At 42.0% G+C, this 21,655-nt stretch overlaps 2 protein-coding genes across 2 annotated transcripts in view; one reads left to right on the top strand and one right to left on the bottom strand.

Annotated features, from left to right (window-relative positions):
• The first annotated feature begins 248 nt into the window (after nt 1-248).
• LOC120063881 (G-protein coupled receptor 143-like) lies at nt 249-18,055 on the top strand. The gene is made up of 9 exons (XM_039014200.1): nt 249-504; nt 1,027-1,136; nt 8,238-8,332; nt 8,797-8,889; nt 9,437-9,546; nt 9,865-9,973; nt 12,185-12,302; nt 12,458-12,725; nt 17,950-18,055. The coding sequence occupies exons 1-9, from the start codon at nt 249-251 to the stop codon at nt 18,051-18,053; spliced, it is 1,263 nt and encodes a 420-aa protein (XP_038870128.1). The 3' UTR covers nt 18,054-18,055.
• A 1,137-nt stretch (nt 18,056-19,192) lies between these two features.
• The window catches only part of LOC120064094 (F-box-like/WD repeat-containing protein TBL1X), a 30,995-nt gene continuing 28,532 nt past the window's right edge, over nt 19,193-21,655 (bottom strand). The window contains exon 16 of the mRNA XM_039014443.1: nt 19,193-21,099. Within this exon, the coding sequence (XP_038870371.1) occupies nt 21,073-21,099 (27 nt within the window). The 3' untranslated portion in view covers nt 19,193-21,072. The remainder of the gene's footprint in view (nt 21,100-21,655) is intronic.

Genomic DNA, 21,655 nt, shown 5'->3' on the forward strand with positions numbered 1-21,655 from the left:
TGTGTAAACATTTAACTTAACAAAAAGTAGCCTAAGCCTTTTTACTACAAATGTTGAGCAACATTCTTATGTGGCTTCTTACCAATGTGGGGCAGTTAAACCCTGACTGGAAGGATTAAATAGAAGCACATGATGATTCAACCCGTGATTTTCACTTGAAACAGACCTCATTCCACGGACTAAATTAATGAATTTTCCTTTCTTTTCTCCCCTGACACCGTAGCCTGCTTCTTTCCATCGAGTCCATGATGGCATCCCCAAGGCTGGAGACGTTCTGCTGCCCAAACCGAGACGCATCGACCGAATTTGTCATTACTTTTCAGCCCCTCTTCTTTGGCGCCATTTGCATCGGTAGCGCAAGTTTAAGTTTGATATTTTCTATTTTACAAATTTTGCCCAAACGTAGGGGTTACAGGCGCCTTGGACAGTACCCTCTTCCCAAACCAGCGTCTTCGTCGAGAATATTGTTTATCATCAGCATATGTGATATACTGGGATGTGCAGGTAAGGCTATGTCCCGTTACTTTTTATGAACACCTTTCGCGTCACAGTCGATACCATGGAGAATTTAATCAAAGTTGTAGGCGTACACCACGTTTGTAATTGTGTCCCTCTACTTTACTGTACAATTTTAGATTGTTTATCACAGTTTATGACAATGGAACCAGATATTGTAGCTAGTGAAATACAATTTATGCAATAGGCATTTTGCAGGCCAATAGGTCTCACATATCATCAGTCAAAGAATGGATTGTTAGCCTACTAGCTTGATTTTATAACAGGCCTGGGGGTCTCACTGCAATCATTACACAAGGACTAAGAGGAGAATGTGTATGTGGAGGAGCAACGGATACACACACAATTGTGATTGTGATACAGCCTGGAATTGAACCAGGGTCTGTAGTGACGCCTCTAGCACTGATATGCAGCGCCACTCGGGAGCCCCCCTCATTGACATCCTGTAAAACAGATCTTTATATGATGGTCAGATGTTTTGAGAGGTCTTGTTGTGTTTGTCTCCTCCAGGTATCATAGTGAGGTCATCCATCTGGCTGGGCCTGCCCAACCTTGTCATAGGGATCAATGTGGCCAACAACAGCGACATGTGGCCAGAGGTGTTCTGTGTCGGCAGTGCAGTATGTATGATAGATGTTTTCTTGACCATGTGACCTAACCAAGAAAACCGTCTGACCTAGCAGAGGAGACAAATATGAGCTCAGCAAATATACAGTACAGTCATTGTGCTAACGCTAGTTAATTGCCTAAATGCCGAAACTACCTCTAACTTCCTTCATACCTAAAGCTTAAAGAAGTTAAAACAACCATCTCACTGCACACAGCAGAGGGTGTTGAGGAGAGTCAGGCGTGTTGAACCAACACCTTTATTTAGAGCAGGTATTCCCAAACTGGGGGTATGTGCAATGCCGTTGGGGGTACGCCAAATAAAAATGTGATTCACATTTTCTTTTTATTATTTAAAAAATAAAATAATATCTTCACATTTTCAAACAGTTCATTTATATTTTCCAACGGGGCTATACATTTGGGTGAGGTTTTTTTCTCGCCTGAGTAGCCTCGTTTCACTACCAAAAATAAAATTCAACCATCTAGTGTTCATCGAAATAACAACACAATGTCAAATACAGGTAGCCTAGTCAAATAATTAACATCCAATCACATTAACTGTTACTCTCTCGCGGGAATTCCACTAACGGTCCGTATGTACCCGGGAAAGCACCGAACAACAGACAGCGACGTTGGACCATCGAAGAGGGGCAAATATGATGGGAACTACATTGATTTGGGGTTCTCTTATGTTGGGAGTAGTGCCTTTCCTCAGCCACAGTGTGTTATATGTGCAAAATTACTATCTCACAACACGATGAAACCTTCACTCTTCTGCAGACATTTAGAAACAAAACATGCCAATTTGAAAAATAAGCCACGGGAGTATTTTGAGCGAGAATTAAGATGACTTTCAAGTAGTAAGATGTATAAAAGCAACATATACCATTAATAAGAAGGGGCTAGAAGCGTCTTATATGGTGAGCTACCAAGTGGCTAGGATAGGCAAGCCCCATACTATTGTGGAGCACTTAATTCTGCCGCGGATATGGCTGGGACAATGCTGGGGGAAAAGGCCCCAAAAACTATACAGACAATGCCTCCATCAAACAACACTGTTTCACGACGCATCAGTGACATGGCAGGACACGTTTTGAAACAATTATTGCTTCGCATTACAAGCCAGTGAATTATATGCATTACAGCTGGATGAGTCAACGGACGTGGCGGGCCTGGCACAGCTCCTGGTATATGTCCGTTATGTTTATGGGGGGTCAATTAAGGAAGACATCCTCTTCTGCAGTACTGCACAGCTTTGTGACATCAAATGGACTTTGGTGGTCAAGATGTGTTTGTATCTGTACTGATGGCGCTAAGCCATAACAGGGAGACATAGTGGAGTGGTAACGTGCGCGCAAGCAGTTGTTCCCGACGCCACTTGGGTACACTGCAGCATCCACAGAGAGGTTCTTGCTGCCAAAGGAATGCCTGACAGCTTGAAAGACGTTTTGGACACTACAGTGGAAATGGTTAACTTTGTTTAAGCATGGCCCCTGAACTCTTGTGCAGCGACCATGAACTCTTGGGCAGCGACCATGTAACGCTTTCACAACATATAGAAGTGCGCTGGTTATTAAGGGGCAAAGTATTGACATGTTTTTTTTTAAATTGAGAGACAAGCTTTAAGTTGTCTTTACTGACCATAATTTTCACTTGTCTGACCGCTTGCATGATGACGAGTTTCTCACACGACTGGCCTATCTGGGTGATGTTTTTTCTCGCCTGAATGATCTGAATCTAGGATTACAGGGACTCTGCGCAACTATATTCAATGTGCGGGACAAAATTGAGGCTATGATTAAGAAGTTGGAGCTCTTCTCTGTCTGCATTAACAAGGACAACACACAGGTCTTTCCATCATTGTATGATTTTTTGTGTGCAAATGAACTGAAGTTTACGGACAATGTCAAATGTGATATAGCGGGGCCTCCCGGGTGGCGCAGTGGTCTAGGGCACTGCATCGCAGTGCTAGCTGCGCCACCAGAGTCTCTGGGTTCGCGCCCAGGCTCTGTCGCAGCCGGCCGCGACCGGGGGGTCCGTGGGGCGACGCACAATTGGCCTAGCGTCGTCCGGGTTAGGGAGGGTTTGGCCGGTAGGGATATCCTTGTCTCATCGCGCTCCAGCGACTCCTGTGGCGGGCCGGGCGCAGTGCTCGCTAACCAAGGGGGCCAGGTGCACGGTGTTTCCTCCGACGCATTGGTGCGGCTGGCTTCCGGGTTGGAGGCGCGCTGTGTTAAGAAGCAGTGCGGCTTGGTTGGGTTGTGCTTCGGAGGACGCATGGCTTTTGACCTTCGTCTCTCCCGAGCCCGTACGGGAGTTGTAGCGATGAGACAAGATAGTAATTACTAGCGATTGGATACCACGAAAATTGGGGAGAAAAGGGGATAAAAAAAATAAAAATAAATGTGATATAGCGAAGCATCTGAGTGAGTTCAAATCAAATCAAATTCTATTGGTCACATACACATTGTTAGCAGATGTTAATGCGAGTGTAGCGAAATGCTTGTGCTTCTAGTTCCGACCATGCAGTAATATCTAACAAGTAATCTAACAATTTCACAACAACTACCTTATACACACAAGTGTAATGGAATTAATAAGGATATGTACATATAAATATATGGATGAGCGATGGCCGAACGGCATAGGCAAGATGCAGTAGATGGTATAGAGTACAGTATATACATATGAGATGAGTAATGTAGGGTATGTAAACGTTATATAAAGTGGCATTGTTTAAAGTGACTAGTGATACATAAAAAAAAATATTATTAAAGTGGCTAGAGATTTGAGTCAGTATGTTGGCAGCAGCCACTCAATGTTAGTGATGGCTGTTTAACAGTCTGATGGCCTTGAGATAGAAGCTGTTTTTCAGTCTCTCGGTCCCAGCTTTGATGCACCTGTACTGACCTTGCCTTCTGGATGATAGCGGGGTGAACAGGCAGTGGCTCGGGTGGTTGTTGTCCTTGATGATCTTTTTGGCCTTCCTGTGACATCGGGTGGTATAGGTGTCTTGGAGGGCAGGTAGTTTGCCCCTGGTGATGCGCTGTGCAGACCTCAATACCCTCTGGAGAGCCTTGCGGTTGTGGGCGGAACAGTTGCCGTACCAGGCGGTGATACAGCCCGACAGGATGCTCTCGATTGTGCATCTGTAAAAGTTTATGAGTGTTTTTGGTGACAAGCCAAATTTCTTCAGCCTCCTGAGGTTGAAGAGGCGCTGTTGCGCCTTCTTCACCACGCTGTCTGTGTGGGTGGACCATTTCAGTTTGTCCATGATATGTACGCCGAGGAACTTAAAACTTTCCACCATCTCCACTACTGTCCCATCGATGTGGATAGCGGGGTGCTCCCTCTGCTGTTTCCTGAAGTCCACGATCATCTCCTTTGTTTTGTTGACGTTGAGTGTGAGGTTATTTTTCTGACACCACACTCCGAGGGCCCTCACCTCCTCCCTGTAGGCCATCTCATCGTTGTAATCAAGCCTACCACTATAGTGTCGTCTGCAAACTTGATGATTGAGTTGGAGGCGTGCATGGCCACGCAGTCATGGGTGAACAGGGAGTACTAGGAGAGGGCTGAGAACGCACCCTTGTGGGGCCCCAGTGTTGAGGATCAGCGGGGTGGAGATGTTGTTTCCTACCCTCACCACCTGGGGGCGGCCCGTCAAAAAGTCCAGGACCCAGTTGCACAGGGCGTGGTCGAGACCCAGGGTCTCGAGCTTAATGACGGGGTTGGAGGGCACTATGGTGTTAAATGCTGAGCTGCAGTCGATGAACAGCATTCTTACATAGGTATTCCTCTTGTCCAGATGGGTTAGGTCAGTGTGCAGTGTGATTGCGATTGCGTCGTCTGTGGATCTATTGGGCGGTAAGCAAATTGGAGTGGGTCTAGGGTGTCAGGTAGGGTGGAGGGGATATGATCCTTGACTAGTCTCTCAAAGCACTTCATGATGGCGGAAGTGAGTGCTACGGGGCGATAGTCGTTTAGCTCAGTTGCCTTCGCTTTCTTGGGAACAGGAACAATGGTGGCCCTCTTGAAGCATGTGAGAACAGCAGACTGGGATAGGGATTGATTGAATATGTCCGTAAACACACCAGCCAGCTGGTCTGCGCATGCTCTGAGGACGCGGCTAGGGATGCTGTCTGGGCCGGCAGCCTTGCGAGGGTTAACACGTTTAAATGTTTTACTCACGTTGGCTGCGGTGAAGGAGAGTCTGCAGGTTTTGGTAGCGGGCCGTGTCGGTGACACTGTATTGTCATCAAAGCGAGCAAAGAAGTTGTTTAGTTTGTCTGGGAGCAAGACATCGAGGTCCGCGACGGGGCTGGTTTTCTTTTTGTAGTCTGTGATTAACTGTAGACCCTGCCACATTCCTCTCGTTTTTGAGCCGTTGAATTGCGACTCTACTTTGTCTCTATACTGACGCTTAGCTTGTTTGATTGCCTTGCGGAGGGAATAGCTACACTGTTTGTATTCGATCATATTTCCGGCCTTGCCCTGATTAAAAGCAGTGGTTCACGCTTTCAGTTTTGCGCGAATGCTGCCATCAATCCATGGTTTCTGGTTAGGGAAGGTTTTAATAGTCGCTGTTGGTACAACATCACCGATGCACTTGCTAATAAACCGAATCAGCGTATACATCAATGTTGTTGTTCAACGCTATCCGGAACATATCCCAGTCCACGTGATCGAAGCAATCTTGAAGCGTGGAATCAGATTGGTCAGACCAGCGTTGAACAGACCTGAGCACGGGCGTTTATAGAGCACGGGCTGTTATAGTTTCTGTTTATAGGCTGGGAGCAACAAAATGGAGTCGTGGTCAGATTTGCCGAAAGGAGGGCGAGGGATGACTTTGTATGCGTCACGGAAGTTAGAGTAACAATGATCCAGAATTTTCCCAGCCCGGGTCGCGCATTCGATATCATCAAATCAAATCAAGTTTATTTTATATAGCCCTTCGTACATCAGCTAATATCTCGAAGTGCTGTACAGAAACCCAGCCTAAAACCCCAAACAGCAAGCAATGCAGGTGTAGAAGCACGGTGGCTAGGAAAAACTCCCTAGAAAGGCCAAAACCTAGGAAGAAACCTAGAGAGGAACCAGGCTATGAGGGGTGGCCAGTCCTCTTCTGGCTGTGCCGGGTGGAGATTATAACAGAACATGGCCAAGATGTTCAAATGTTCATAAATGACCAGCATGGTCAAATAATAATCAGGAGTAAATGTCAGTTGGCTTTTCATAGCCGATCATTAAGAGTATCTCTACCGCTCCTGCGGTCTCTAGAGAGTTGAAAACAGCAGGTCTGGGACAGGTAGCACGTCCGGTGGACAGGTCAGGTTTCCATAGCCGCAGGCAGAACAGTTGAAACTGGAACAGCAGCAAGGCCAGGTGGACTGGGGACAGCAAGGAGTCATCATGCCCGGTAGTCCTGACGTATGGTCCTAGGGCTCAGGTCCTCCGAGAGAGAGAAAGAAAGAGAGAAGGAGAGAATTAGAGAGAGCATACTTAAATTCACACAGGACACCGGATAAGACAGGAGAAGTACTCCAGATATAACCAACTGACCCTAGCCCCCGACACATAAACTACTGCAGCATAAATACTGGAGGCTGAGACAGGAGGGGTCAGGAGACACTGTGGCCCCATCCGATGATACCCCCGGACAGGGCCAAACAGGAAGGATATAACCCCACCCACTTTGCCAAAGCACAGCCCCCGCACCACTAGAGGGATACCGTCAACCACCAACTTACAGTCCTGAGACAAGGCCGAGTATAGCCCACAAAGATCTCCACCACAGCACAAACCAAGGGGGGGCGCCAACCCAGACAGGAAGATCACGTCAGTAACTCAACCCACTCAAGTGACGCACCCCTCCTAGGGACGGCATGAAAGAGCACCAGTAAGCCAGTGACTCAGCCCCTGTAATAGGGTTAGAGGCAGAGGATCCCAGTGGATCCCAGTGGATATGCTGATAAAATTTAGGGAGCCTTGTGTTCAGATTAGCTTCAGTTGGGTGCGCAATTACGCAGGTACTTTCCCGAAACGGATGACACAAACAACTGGATTCATTATCCATTTCATGCCCTGCCTCCAGTCCACTTACCGATATCTGAACCGGAGAGCCTCATCAAAATTGCAACAAGCGGTTCTGTGAAAATTTAATTTAATCAGAAGCCACTGCCAGATTTCTGGATTGGGCTGCGCTCAGAGTATCCTGCCTTGGCAAATCGCTCTGTTAAGACACTGCTGCCCTTTGCAACCACGTACCTATGTGAGAGTGGATTCTCGGCCCTCACTAGCATGAAAACTAAATACAGGCACAGACTGTGTGTGGGAAATTATTTAAGACTGAGACTCTCTCCAATACAACCCAATATTGCAATGTAATATACCTACATGTAATATACATACCTAGTAATGTACCTACATTCAAGCACACCCTTCTCATTGACGTGGTGACTTATTCACTTTTTCACAAATAAAGTTTTATATGTAAGATGGCTAAATAAAGAGCAAAATTATTGATTATTATTATTTTATTATTTGTGCCCTGGTCCTATAAGAGCTCTTTGTCACTTCCCATGAGCAGGTTTGTGACAAAAACTCACTCATTCTTATGTTTAATAAACGTATCGTATAGTCTGTGTGTGTAGCAGGCTTACAATGATGGCAAAAAACAACATTTGAGAGTGAGCTGACCCTGGTGCTAGAGGGTGTACGCAGGTGAAGGTTGAATGTTTGAAGGGGTACGGGACTATAAAAAGTTTGGGAACTACTGATTTTAGAGCATGTGAAATTCCCAGAATAAGTAAATTACTCCGCAGGGAGCATTTAGCAACCTTGATCCAGTTTTTGGGCTTGAACACACTGACTGACATTTGCGGAGATGGTCATGTATACATGTAACTCTTAATGCATATGGAGACACATACATAGGCTTATTTGAAATAAAAGAGATTAGACCTATATTAGTTTGTTACATTAAAAAACTATCTAGTTACTTATTCAGGAGAGATTCTAAACCATGTTTATAATCCTGTATGATGCTCGATGAAGTATTGTTTATATACAGTGTGTTGTTCTGATGTTGAATCTGGTTTTGTGTTCCCCAGATGTGGATCCAGCTGTTCTTCAGTGCATCTTTCTGGTGGACCTTCTGTTACGCTGTGGACGTCTTCCTGGTGGTCAGAAGATCTGCAGGAATCAGGTAGTCTATACTCTCCTCCTGCCATCTATCACCTTCTGCTATATCACTTCTATATCAAATCTGTTCTCTCTCAATAAAACTCTTGACTATGTCTCCAATTGGGGGAAAGTACTATAGCCTCTGATGTGCGCTATCATCAATATAATATCTGTAATCTTTCAATATAATATAGCTACAACTCCTCAATATAGAACTCCTGTCTTTCCAGTTGGGGAAAAGTACTACAGCCTCTGATGTAACGCAAAACCAAATATTGTGTTGAATTATTAATACTGGCCTAATGATATGCCACTTCCATTAGAAAGCGGATGTGTAAATCTGCTCTTCGGTTCTGATACCACTTCTCTCTGGGCTTTACCATGTATCTCATATGTAATCAGTGAAATATTGTGTGCAGTATACTATGTGTCTGTTGAAATCTCTGCCTGGCTCATGACGTGATGTGTGTCTTGTTGTTCCGTCAGTACCATCATCCTCTATCACATGATCACATGGGGTCTGGCTGTGTTGCTGTGTGTGGAGGGTGTGGCTATGCTCTACTACCCATCCATCTCCAGGTATGTCAACAGCTTCCCACTGGGCACAGATGTCAATTCAACATCTATTTCACATTGGTTCAACGTCATTTTATTGAAATGAAGTGGAAACAATGTTGATTCAACCAGTGTGTGCCCAGTGGGTTGGCTTTGTCTGTGTCTATGACATAACATTTGTGTTGTTCTGAAATGCACTGAAAATGTAGACTTGCGACTGTTTACTGTACAGCTGACTGTCAACATACTGGGATGAGTGAGCATTGTCTCAGAATATATGATGATGAGGAATGTATGATATTGTGCTAACTGGTATGGGTTATACAGTGAAGAACACAATGTTTTGCTTTTGTTCTTGATGTTAGACCAGTTTTCTGTGCATTCCAAGACCTGTGCAGTGCTGGCAGTCAATAGCCATATTGTAGTTTAAATGCCTGATGATTGTGGTGTGCAAACCCAACATTTCTCTCTCTACTAATTATCCTGTGATCCTTCCTCCCTGCTTGGAGGAAACGTGCATGGTTGTGTGATGTGCAGTGCATTTCTCTCAGTGTGCTCTCTTGTGTTGCAGCTGTGAAAATGGCCTGCAGCATGCCATTCCTCACTACATTACTACCTACGCTCCTCTAATGCTGGTGCTTATAGTCAACCCTACACTGTTCGCCAGGACTGTGTCTGCAGGTCAGTTCACCCTGCCCCTCCGGCCCAAGCTCTTTATGATACAGAGCCCTGAACAGGCATTATGCTTCCAAAATGGCACCCTATTCCCTATTTAGTGCACTACTTTTTACCAGGGCCCAGCACACTCATATCAGATATTCCATACAGAGATAAATACTAACAGCTCTATTGTATTGAACTGTATAGGGCTACAGAAATGTGTTTTATCTCTAAACGTTTTAATCTTTCATACCTATTCTTTTTCAAAATAAAGGTTTTGTGATGATCATCAAAATAGAAAGAAAGGAAAGGAAGTGAACGTTTGTATTTTCCATTCAGTGACAGCATTATTGAAGGGACGACAAGGGATCTACACAGAAAACGAGAGACGCCTGGGAACAGAGATAAAAATGCGCTTCTTCAAAATCATGCTGGTCTTCTTTATTTGGTAAGACCAGAATATTGCATTTCATTGTTGTATACACAGTACACAGTATGCAATTTCTCCTGTGTTCTGTTGTATTGTGTTGTATTGTGTTCTGTTGTATTGTCAGCCAAACAGCATACAAATAGCTTGATGGCAAGTGGAATGGTTATGGAGGAATCTACAGTACCAGTCCAAAGTTTTGGACACACCTACTCATTCAAGAGTTTTTCTTTATTTTTACTATTTTTTACGTTGAAGAATAATAGTGGAGACATCAAAACGATGAAATAACAGACGTGGAATAATGTAGTAACCAAAAAAATGTTAAACAATTCAAAATATATTTGAGATTTTTCTAGTAGCCACCCTTTGCCTTGATGACAGCTTTGCACACTCTTGTCATTCTCTCAACCAGCTTCATGAGTAATGCTTTTCCAACAGTCTTGAAGGAGTTCCCACATATGCTGAGCACTTGTTGGCTGCTTTTCCTTCACTCTGCGGTCCAACTCATCCCAAACCATCTCAATTGGGTTGAGGTTGGGGGATTGTTGAAGCCAGGTCATCTGATGCAGCACTCCATCACTCTCCTTATTGGTGAAATAGCCCTTACACAGCATGGAGGTGTGTTTTGGGTCATTGTCCTGTTGAAAAACAAATGATAGTCCCACTAAGGGCAAACCAGATGGGATGGTGTATCGCTGCAGAATGCTGTGGTAGCCATGCAGGTTAAGTGTGCCTTGAATTCTAAATAAATCACAGTGTCACCAGCAAAGCACCCCCACACCATCACACCTCCTCCTCCATGCTTCATGGTGGGAACCACACATGCAGAGATCATCCATTCACCTACTCTGCATCTCACAAAGACACGGTGGTTGGAACCAAAAATCTCAAATTTGGACTCATCAGACCTTAGGACAGATTTCCACCTGTCTAATGTCCATTGCTCGTGTTTCTTGGCCCAAGCAAGTCTCTTCTTATTAGTGGTTTCTTTGCAGCATTTCGACCATGAAGGCCTGATTCATGCAGTCTCCTCTGAACAGTTGATGTTGAGATGTGTCTGTTACTTGAATTCTGTGAAACATTTATTTGGGCTGCAATCTGAGGTACAGTTAACTCTAATGAACTTATCCTCTGCAGCATAGGTAACTCTGGGTATTCCTTTCCTGTGGCGGTCTTCATTAGAGCCAGTTTCATCATAGCACTTGATGGTTTTTGCGACTGCACTTGAAGAAACTTTCAAAGTTCTTGAAATGTTCCGGATTGACTGACCTTCATGTCTTAAAGTAATGACGGACTGTTGTTTTTCTTTGCTTATTTGAGCTGTTCTTGCCATAATATGGACTTGGTCTTTTACCAAATAGGGCTATCTTCTGTATTACACCTCTACATTGTCACAACACAACTGCTTGGCTCAAATGCATTAAGAAGGAAAGAAATTAACAATTAACAGGCACACCTGTTAATTGAAATGCATTCCAGGTGACTACCTCATGAAGCTGGTTAAGAGAATGCCAAGCGTGTGCAAAGCTGTCATCAAGGCAAAGGGTGGCTACTTTGAAAAATCTCAAATATATTTTGATTTGTTTAACACTTTGTTGGTTACTACATGATTCCATGTGTTATTTCATCGTTTTGATGTCTTCACTATTATTCTACAATGTAGAAAATACTCAAATTAAAGAAAAACCCTTGAATGAGTAGGTTTGTCCAAACTTTTGACTGGTACTGTATATTACAGCTCTTGGCAACAAAGTCATGTTAAATTTGATTAAGGCAACTGTCCTTCCTGACTGTCTTTCATAAAGTCTATGACTTTACTCAGAGAGGTCATACTTATAATGCTGTAGTGTAAATCCATGTATTTCTAAAAAAACACTTTCAGAACATTATGAAGACCCGCAGAGGCCCCTTGGAATCTAATATCCAAGTTTCCAAATGGAATAACTGGCACTTCAACTGATTTTTTACTACACTTTTAATCAATTACTTTAATTACTTTTGTAGGTAGCCCTGGGTGAATCTGTCCAGTCAGCAATGGAACAAAACATTAGCACTATTAAAAATAAGCCTCAGTAGAAGAGGTGTCCTCCATGTTCAACATTTATTGAGTATCAGACCACTACTCATTCTCTAATCGACAATAGATCTTAAGACAAATCCCTCTAAAACATTCTGTATGCTTTCCTGCCATTAATGTACAATACCTGTATCATAATTCCCACTTTTCAGCTGGCTTCCCAACATCATCAATGAGAGCCTGCTGTTTTACCTGGAGATGCAGACGGACATAAAACCCAGTGACCTGAAAAATATACGAAACACAGCCATCATCACTTGGTTTATCATGGTGGGTTCACTTTGAATCCATTTTGATTATAGTAAACGATCTTAGCCAAAAGCGTTTGTTTGTGTAGCAAACTTGTCCAGCACCAATGTTAGTGTGTTACACTGAAGGCTCAGGTTTGTTCATACCTGATGGTTTCTGTGTTCTACTGTTTCAAGGGGATCCTGAACCCCATGTCAGGCTTCCTAAACACGTTGGCCTTCCATGGCTGGACGGGCTTTGACGTGGACTGCAGCCTGCAGAGGAGAAGGGAGCTGGCCTGGGATTCAGCCTCCACCTCGGCAGCTAACGTGGGGGGCTACAACCCCATCGTGGGCTCCACCCTGCTCTACCAGAGCCACGTCCAGGAAGCCAAGAACATGACTGGCAAGAACATCAAGGGCAATGGGCAGCCAGCCTCCGACGCCATCAGCGTCCTATCAGAAGGTAATGGGCATACATGGCTGCAGAGCAGGGAGAATGGCAATGGTAACTCCCGAGCGTATCAGGGCTGGTGAAACCGGTAATACCCACACTGGTCAGCATCATCTAGATTCTACTGTGCATGGTGCTGCCAATAAAGCTGCTCTTGGTCTGTTTCATATTATACCACCGTGGGTTTGGTTTTAGATTATAAAGTTATAGATGGCTTCAGACCCATAGGAAATGTGCCTCACTCACCAGGCAAAGGTTCCCTTAGTAAAGCCAGTTTTGATAATATAATACTGTCAGACATTGTCCCCAGGATCAGCTTAGATGATTTCTTGTAGAGGATGATGGTCTGAGCCAGGAGAACTTACCAGGGACAAAAGGATTTGGTTCTCATCAAGAAATGACATTTACAGTGCCCTCAAAGTATTCACATCCTTTGACTTTTTCCAATTGTTGTTGTGTTACAGACTGCATTGAAAATTGATTAAATTGAGCTTTTGTGTCACTAGCCTAAACACGTAATGTAAAAGTGGAATCATGTTTTACTTTTTTTTTTTTACAATTTAATTAAAAAGCTTAAATGTCTTGAGTCAATAAGTATTCAACCCCTTTGTTATGGCATGTTTAAATAAGTTCAGGAGTAAAGATTTACTTAACAATTCACATAATAAGTTTCATGAACTCACTCTGTGTGCAATAATAGTCTTTAACATGATTTTTAAATGACTACATAAACTCTATACTTCACACATACAGTTACTGTATCTTTAAGGTCAGTTGAGCAGTGAATTTCAAATGCAGATTCAACCACAAAACCAAGGCCAGGGAGGTTTTCCAATGCCTCGCAAAGAAGGGCACCTATTGGGTAGGCCGTCATTGTAAATAAGAATTTGTTCTTAACTGACTTGCCTAGTTAAATAAAGGTTAAATATAAAAATATATATAAAATATTGGTAGATGGGTAAAAAAACAAAACAGACATTGAATATCCCTTTGAGCATGGTGAAGTTATTAATTACACTTTTGATGGTGTATCAATACACCCAGTCACGACAAAGATGCAGGTGTCCTTCCTAACTCAGTTGATGGTGAGGAAGGAAGCCGCTCAGAGATTTCACCACCTAAATGACAGAGTGAAAAGAAGTACAGAATACAAATGTTCCAAAACATGCATCCTGCCATTTTTTTTTTGCAGTTTTAATTTAATGCCTTATTGCAAATAAGGCATTAAATTAAAACTGCAAAAAAAAAATGGCAAAGAAATTAACTTTATGTCCTGAATACAAAGAGTTATGTTTGGGGCAAATTTAGCACAACACATCACTGAGTACCACTCTTCATATTTTCAAGCATGGTGGTGGCTGCATCATGTTATGGGTATGCTTGTCATTGGCAAGGACTAGTGAGTTTTTTAGGATAAAAAGAAACGGAATAGAGCTAAGCACAGACAAAATCATAGAGGATAACCTGCTACCTGGTTTCCAACAGACACTGGGAGAAAAATTCACCTTTCAGCAGGACAATAACCTAAAACACAAGGACAAATATACAATACAATGTGTTGTGATAAATGCCTTGTTTGCTATTAAACCTGTTAGGCATATATCATGGTCGCAAGGCATATGAACTAAGGCTGAGACACTAAAAAGACACAGTGGCAGAATAAATTCAACTTTGTAAAGTATATTGCAGGTAACAAACAGTTACATGACCTACAGTATGGTCAATAAAGTTAATGTTTCCGACAATTTCGGACTACTAAACAACTATTGATTAAGAACCACAGAGAAATACTGCAGGTCGCAAACACTACTATTCCAGCACCATTTCAACTTCAACATCATATCACCTATGATTACTCTAATACACTGACAACTTAAAGATACTGAAAACAATTTAGTCCAATCAACATAAGCTAAATGTGATGTGGCTGGCCATGGTTCTGATTTGTGTGTGTGTTCATGCAAGCAGAAAAAACATTTTGACTAACCCTACTTGTAGAGAAATGCCAATGCCAACCTCCTCTTTTCATGTTGATGAAACAGTCTATGACTCTACCATACAGTACACGCTTCAGTTTTTTGTTGTCCTAGGCGACCTGGCTAAAATTCTTGCTCGCTAGCCTAATTTCCTTTCATGGGCAACCTTAGCTAGTTAACATTAGCCTTCTACATCTAGCTACATATTGACCTTCCTTCATCTCAGTCCAGGGGAACAATGTATTTTATGGTTGGCTCAAAATCGCAGTTATAATTATTAACCAGTATAGAGATTAAATTAAAACCATAAGACCAAATCCCTATCCCCATACATGGCTAATTTAGGAAAAGGACAATTTTTGCTAGCTAGCTAGCCACCGGAAGACAACACACAACAAGATGCAACAATTCAAGTTGTTTCTATCGATGATGTATTTCTCTGTGATAGTAGTGAAGCCAAATCGAAACTGGTTTCCCTTTACACTTTCTTTTGGCGTACCAGGACCATTCACAGTTCAGCTCACTCAGTTTAGCTCAACGCTGATTGGCTATTATTTTAAACTTTTTCAATCAAGGAAGGCCAAATGTTCACTGGCTTCCCTTGTATTCAATGCTTTGGGCGGCAATAATGTCATAATCTTTTTGACCAGACAGCATCAGATGGATGGCTACACATACAGAGACAGAGGGGCACTGTTTCGCTCACTTGGATGCTTTCTCCAGTGAGATACATTCAGCATCTTGCGAATTGAAAGAAAATTATGAAAACACAAAAAACATACACTTTTTTCTTAGTCCATTTTTTGGGGAAGCCTGGCTTCCCTTGGCAGCCATGAATACACACCACTATTCCTGAGTGGCCTAGTAACAGTTTTGGCTTGGTTCAGAACTTTTGTGAAACATCACAGTTAAAAATATATGGCAAATAAAGATAACTATTGTAAAATAGATTGTGTCCGTAAAATTGATATAGTATAAGCTGGAAGTAGATGCCTAAGTGTTGTTGTTCATTAGTTTACTCCAATTAGGGGAGGGGTGATAGGGTTCTGCGAAAATAATATAGGAAAATATATTTTTAAAAGATGTGGATATATGTGTACTGTATGTATGTATGTATGTATGTATACTGTATGTATGTATATATTTGGAAAGTTTTCAGACCCCTTGACCTTTTCCACATTTTATTACGTTACAGCCATATTCTAAAATGGATTAAATTGTTTTTTCCTCATCAATCTACACACAATACCCCATAATGACAAAGCAAAAACAGGTTTTTAGAAATGTTTGCAAATGTATTACATATAAAAAATGTTAATACTACATTTACATAAGTATTCAGACCCTACTTAGTACTTTGTTGAAGCACCTTTGGCAGCTATTACAGCCTTGAGTCTTCTTGGGTATGACGCTAAAAGCTTGGCACACCTGTATTTGGGGAGTTTCTCCCATTCTTTTCTGCAGATCCTCTCAACCTCTGTCAGGTTGGATGGGTAGCGTCACTGCACAGCTTTTTTCAGGTCTCTCCAGAGATGTTCGATTTGGTTCAAGTCCGGGCTCTGGCTGGGCCACTCAAGGACATTCAGAGACTTGTCCTGAAGCCACTCCTGTGTTGTCTTGGCTGTGTGCTTAGTGTCGTTGTCCTATTGGAAGGTGAACCTTCGCCCCCAGTCTGATGTCCTGAGCGCTCTGGAGTGGGTTTTCATCAAGGATCTCACTGTACTTTTCTCCGTTCATCTTTCCCTCGATCCTGACTAGTCTCCCAGTCCCTGCCTCTGAAAAACATCCCCATAGCATGATGCTGCCACCACCATGCTTCACCTGGTTTTCTCCAGACGTGACGCTTGGCATTCAGGCAAAAGAGTTCAATCTTTAGTGTCATCAGACCAGAGAATCTTGTTTCTCATGGTCAGAGTCCTTCAGGTGCCTTTTGGCAACTCCAAGCGGGCCTTTTACTGAGGAGCGGCTTCTGTCTGGCCACTCTACCATAAAGGCCTGATCGGTGGAGTGCTGCAGAGATGGTTGTCTTCTGGAAGGTTCTCCCAACTCCACAGAGGAACTCTGGAACTCTGTCAGAGTGACCATCGGGTTCTTGGTCACCTCCCTGATCAAGGTTCTTCTCACCCAATTGGCCAGACAGCCAGATCTAGAAAGATTCTTGGTAGCTCCAAACTTCTTCCATTTAAGAATGATGGAGGCCACTGTGTTCTTGGGGACCATCAATGCTGCAGAAATTCTTTGGTACCCTTCCCCAGATCTGTGCCTCGACACATTTGTAAAAACCTGTTTTCGCTTTGTCATTATGGGGTATTGTTTGTAGATCGATGAGGATTTTATTTATTTTTGAATAAGGCTGTAATGTAAACATTTTTGGAGAAAGTCAAGGGGTCTGAATCCTTCCCGAAAGCACTGTATAGAGTATTTCTAAAAACATAATTTCACTTTGTCATTATGGGGTATTGTGTGTAGATGTTTGAAAAAAAATATTTTTTTATCAATTTTGAATTGAAGCTGTAACACAGCAAAATGTGGAATAAGTCAAAGGGTATGAATACTTTGAAGGCACTGTACTGTTTTTGTAGTATAGTAGAACATGTATTGAACAGGGATGTGCTGCTGTATATCTTAAGTCCATAATGTCAAATATTGAAAATGTTCTACTATTTAAACAGACTTAGTGAGTTGTTTGTGTGCACAATTTCAAGATAATGTACACCGATATTGAATGTTTTTGATTGATGGTCAGGATCCCTGGCAGTCATCCTAACTTTTAAATGAAAACCCCTTAAGAAATAAAGAAACATTTAAGGCTTTAGTGTTTCCTGTTTATGAATATGGCTCTGCATATTTTAATAGATTTTTTATAAAATAAAAATATGTAAATCATGACTTTCAAGGATCGTAAATCCAATGTGAATTAAGTTTCAATATAGAGTTGAGGTGAAAATTGTTAGGCTTGACTTTTTCTTTTTTTTTTTTTAACAAGAGGATCCAAATATTTGAACCCGTAACACATGCAAATAGAGTCCTGTCGAAACTATTCTAAAATTCCCAAAATACATTTGTCAATCATTTGAAACATATGCCAGTTATATTTGTATGAAGTTGTTGTGCATGCCTTGAATGAAGAGAGCAGCAGCAGAGGACGTATGATAATTTTAGGCACTTGGGAGTTATGATTTGAAGTGTAAGAGAAGGGATATATTGTATATACCCACTTAACTTAGTCATCTCCCCTATCCCCTATTTTGTCTTGCTAGGTTCAGAGTCTAGTACAATTGAAATCGACATTTCCACTGAGCACCAAGACTATGAGGATATAGACGCAGATGGAGAATCATTGGGGAGTTCTGCAAGGCACTAGCTGGAGCCACAAGCTGCTGCATCACCTGCTGCCAGCCTCCACTATCCATCTTGTTTTGTCTCTCCCCCACTGAGTTTTAGACCCTGTTCCCATCCGCTGTTTGAAAACCCTCAACTCAGACACCTCTTTAGATCCAACAGCAGTGTTAAAAATGATCTGTCTACCTGTACCATTTCAGTTATTTCACTCTTAAGAACTGCCATTTAATTACTGCTGTAGCACAGTCATAGGTTTGACGTTGTCACAGAACAACATGACACATTTGGCCACCAGTCTGCTCCTCATGTCGTGATGATACATAACAGTTATTTTGTCTCAGCACTGAACACACACAGCCCTCTTAAATCGCCATTTGCTAAAGACAGTGTGGTGTTACATTATTGAACTATCACCTGTACAGTAATGGAATAGTCCCCAAGGCTATCTTATATTCCTGCTTTAGCAAACTGGCTCAAATTAAGATCTTACATCTGTATTACTGCCCTTTAAATGTGCCTTACTTATTACTGCAGAAGCATGTATGCCTATATGACTTGTTCACATAATTAGCCCCCAAAAGCATAAAATAATGGGAATATCTTTCCTGAGATGCTATTTAGGGGAAAACAATTTGTAGTTAAGGTTTATAACATTACATTTTTTATATTGCACTTTGATTCTATTTTATACAGTATTAAACATCAAGCAATTGTTGAGGTTTTGTGGTGTTATCTTTAACCCAAATTGAAGCAGGGTTTCAGTGCATTGTCATTTCAAGTTTGATAATGTATCACAAGCTAAATGATAACATTAAATATCTCCCACAGTGCTACACTGTCTACTTCATCATTATGCACATGACCATAGTAATGCTATACATTCTGCTGCATAAGTGGAAAAAAAACAACAATACAAGAAACAGACGCAGTGTTTTCTCATATCAAAATAGAGTGATTTATTTGAGACATTGAGTGTGAATTCATTGTTTAGTCCTGGAAACAGATGACCATATCCTAGACTGGGGTAGGAGAGAGATCGCTGTCAGTCACAGCACTTTATTCCACACTGGGCTTCTCAACATGCCAAGATGGCCACCAACCACAGCCCGATTCTCAGTCTGACACAGACAATATTGGCTCTCAGCAAAAAAACACCAAACGCCCGATTATTTATTTATTTATATAAAAAAATGAAATAAAATGCTGGCCTTCCTCTTTCAGCACAAATCCAAACAAAAGCTGAGCCTACCTTCTGAAAAAGTGCTCTAAAAATGAGCTTGACTGAAATAGAATGGACCAGAAAAAAAGGCATTCTCAAAGTGGTGGCTTGTTAGTTTGAAAAGACCGTCACGTTAGACCACGATAAGTACAAGTAGACATACTGCACACAATTAAAGCTAAATCCATCATACAGGCAAGTCAAATAATAAGTCCAATCTGACCAATTAGATCAGGCGGTGGCAATGTCGGTACCTCAACCCAACTCAACCAATCACAGCTTAGAAGCTACAGCAGGACTTCCACTTGACCAATCAGAGCCTGGTTGATCAGTCAGCGTGTAACCTGGGTTTCCACCAGAACGATCACGCTGCCAAACAAAGGAGTACTGTAAGAAAAGCTCAGTAGATGACTAGTGATGACACTTTGCTACTAAAGCAACATTAAGACAACACAATACAAATTTTCACAGCATCCTCTCCTTCTCAGTCAACATGCTCTCTGTCTGTTCTGATTTCCATTTCAATGGTTGTCATTAGGGCAGAATACAGTCAGGTCCTGTTTCACATCCCAGACCTGAGCCAGGGGTAACCACAACAAAACAGGTAGAGCCTACAGAATGTAACATCCCATCTTTATCCCATTCATCACTACCCATGCATTGTCCATGTAGTTACGTTGAGGCACAGATCTCCATGGCTTAAAGTGTAAAGAGCCATCAGTGAAATGACTACAGTCCACTTCAGCGCCACCTGACTTAACACACCAACCTGATACACACATAATTGGCAGAATAAAATAACATACATGGTAACAAAAGAAACATCTATCTGACATGATTAAATTTAAATCAGGGTCTTGTAACTGAGTATCAGCAAAGAAAAGATGTGATAGCTCTAGCCAGTATTGAGCGTCTAGAAGATTACGTTAAAGTGTACTGAATATAAACATATATACACAGTATAGAAGTCTGTGTATTTTTCTAATTTACATATCTTTACATTCATTAAATGTACATCCAGAAGGGAGAATATATGCTTATAAACCACGTTCTTTTGCATATTTTCTTTTTAAAGTGAATTAAATGTCATTCAAACTTAGAGAAGTTAAATTTGGCAGTTTGGTGATTTTGGTTGACCTTGATGTTATTAAATGCGAGCACAGAACTACCTCATAGCGGCACCTTTTTTAACTCTGACTTTCAGAAGTCCGTTTGTAAAAAATCTGCAAGAAGTACTGTTTAAACAGGAACTATTCTCCACTGAGGACAATTTAAACATCACATAATTTGAGAATGCCAGTGCAGCAATAACAATCTCACTCTCCTCATGTCTCCCATATTGTATCTCAACTCAGGACACCATAGGGCTAACATGTGCTTAGATAAGTTCTAAAACACAACCTTTCTCTCACAATTTCATGTCAAACACACCCAAAACACCAGTCTGTCTCTCCTCACACCTCTTCCTGTACAAACCCTCTTCCTCATGATTCAGACCCTAGCCAGATAACAGCAGGGCCGCTGGCCACGAGGCAGGTCATCATTTCACTTCCTCTTTAGGCACCTTTTAAAACATGGCTGAACAAAATAAAATTGGATTTAGTCCAGTATGTTAATTAACCCAGGAAATGTTCTTTGTGGTTTTAAACAGGAGACACAAATCCACAAACTGAGGATTGCCTCTGCCATTAAGTAGGTTGTGGTTGTTAAAAGGTCTCCTGTGTCCGCCCTATGAGGATGTCCTCCATGTTGCCAGGCTTGCTTTGAGCTATGAGAGTGTTTGCTGATGGCAGGGTCTAACTTCAAAGTCACTGCCAGGATGCTATTTTCTGAGATCAAGAACACATACCTGGAGGGCAAAGATAACATGATTAATAATACATATTATGGTTCGGATTATTTTGGTTCCTCTCCATGCACTTCTAAAAGCATTGGTCCCGAGACTAAAGCATTAGGGGCTTTGCTTTTATTCACTTTGGTTAAAAGGGATACTTTGGGATTTTGCAAATGAGGCAATTTATCTACTTCCCCAGTCAGATGAACTCATAGATACCATTTTGATGGCTCTGCGTACAGTTTGAAGGAAGTTGCTAACTAGTGCTAGTGCAATTGCTAACTACCGTTAGCACAATGACTGGAAGTCTATGGGTACCTGCTAGAATGCTAGTAGATGCTCATAGACTTCCAGTAATTGCGCTAACGCTAGTTAGCATTGGCTCACGAAACTTTAACTTCCTTCATACTGGACACAGAGACATAAAATGGTATCCACAAAATTCATCTGATTCTGGGGAAGTAGATAGAGCCTCATTGCCAAAATCCCGAAGTATCCCTTTAACATCCAGAAACGTGTGATTGACCGTGCTTGCATAAAAGAAAACAGATCATTACAAATGATATACAGC

This window comes from Salvelinus namaycush, chromosome 19 (genome assembly GCF_016432855.1).
Source record: "Salvelinus namaycush isolate Seneca chromosome 19, SaNama_1.0, whole genome shotgun sequence".
NCBI classification, from domain to species: domain Eukaryota; kingdom Metazoa; phylum Chordata; class Actinopteri; order Salmoniformes; family Salmonidae; genus Salvelinus; species Salvelinus namaycush.

Excerpts from the sequence above, each read along its gene's own strand:
- LOC120063881 (XM_039014200.1), top strand. The coding sequence starts at position 249 with ATGGCATCCCCAAGGCTGGAGACGTTCTGCTGCCCAAACCGAGACGCA. Across the intron at positions 505-1,026 it reads TGATATACTGGGATGTGCAG|GTATCATAGTGAGGTCATCC; the intron begins GTAAGGCTATGT and ends TGTCTCCTCCAG. Across the intron at positions 1,137-8,237 it reads TGTTCTGTGTCGGCAGTGCA|ATGTGGATCCAGCTGTTCTT; the intron begins GTATGTATGATA and ends TGTGTTCCCCAG.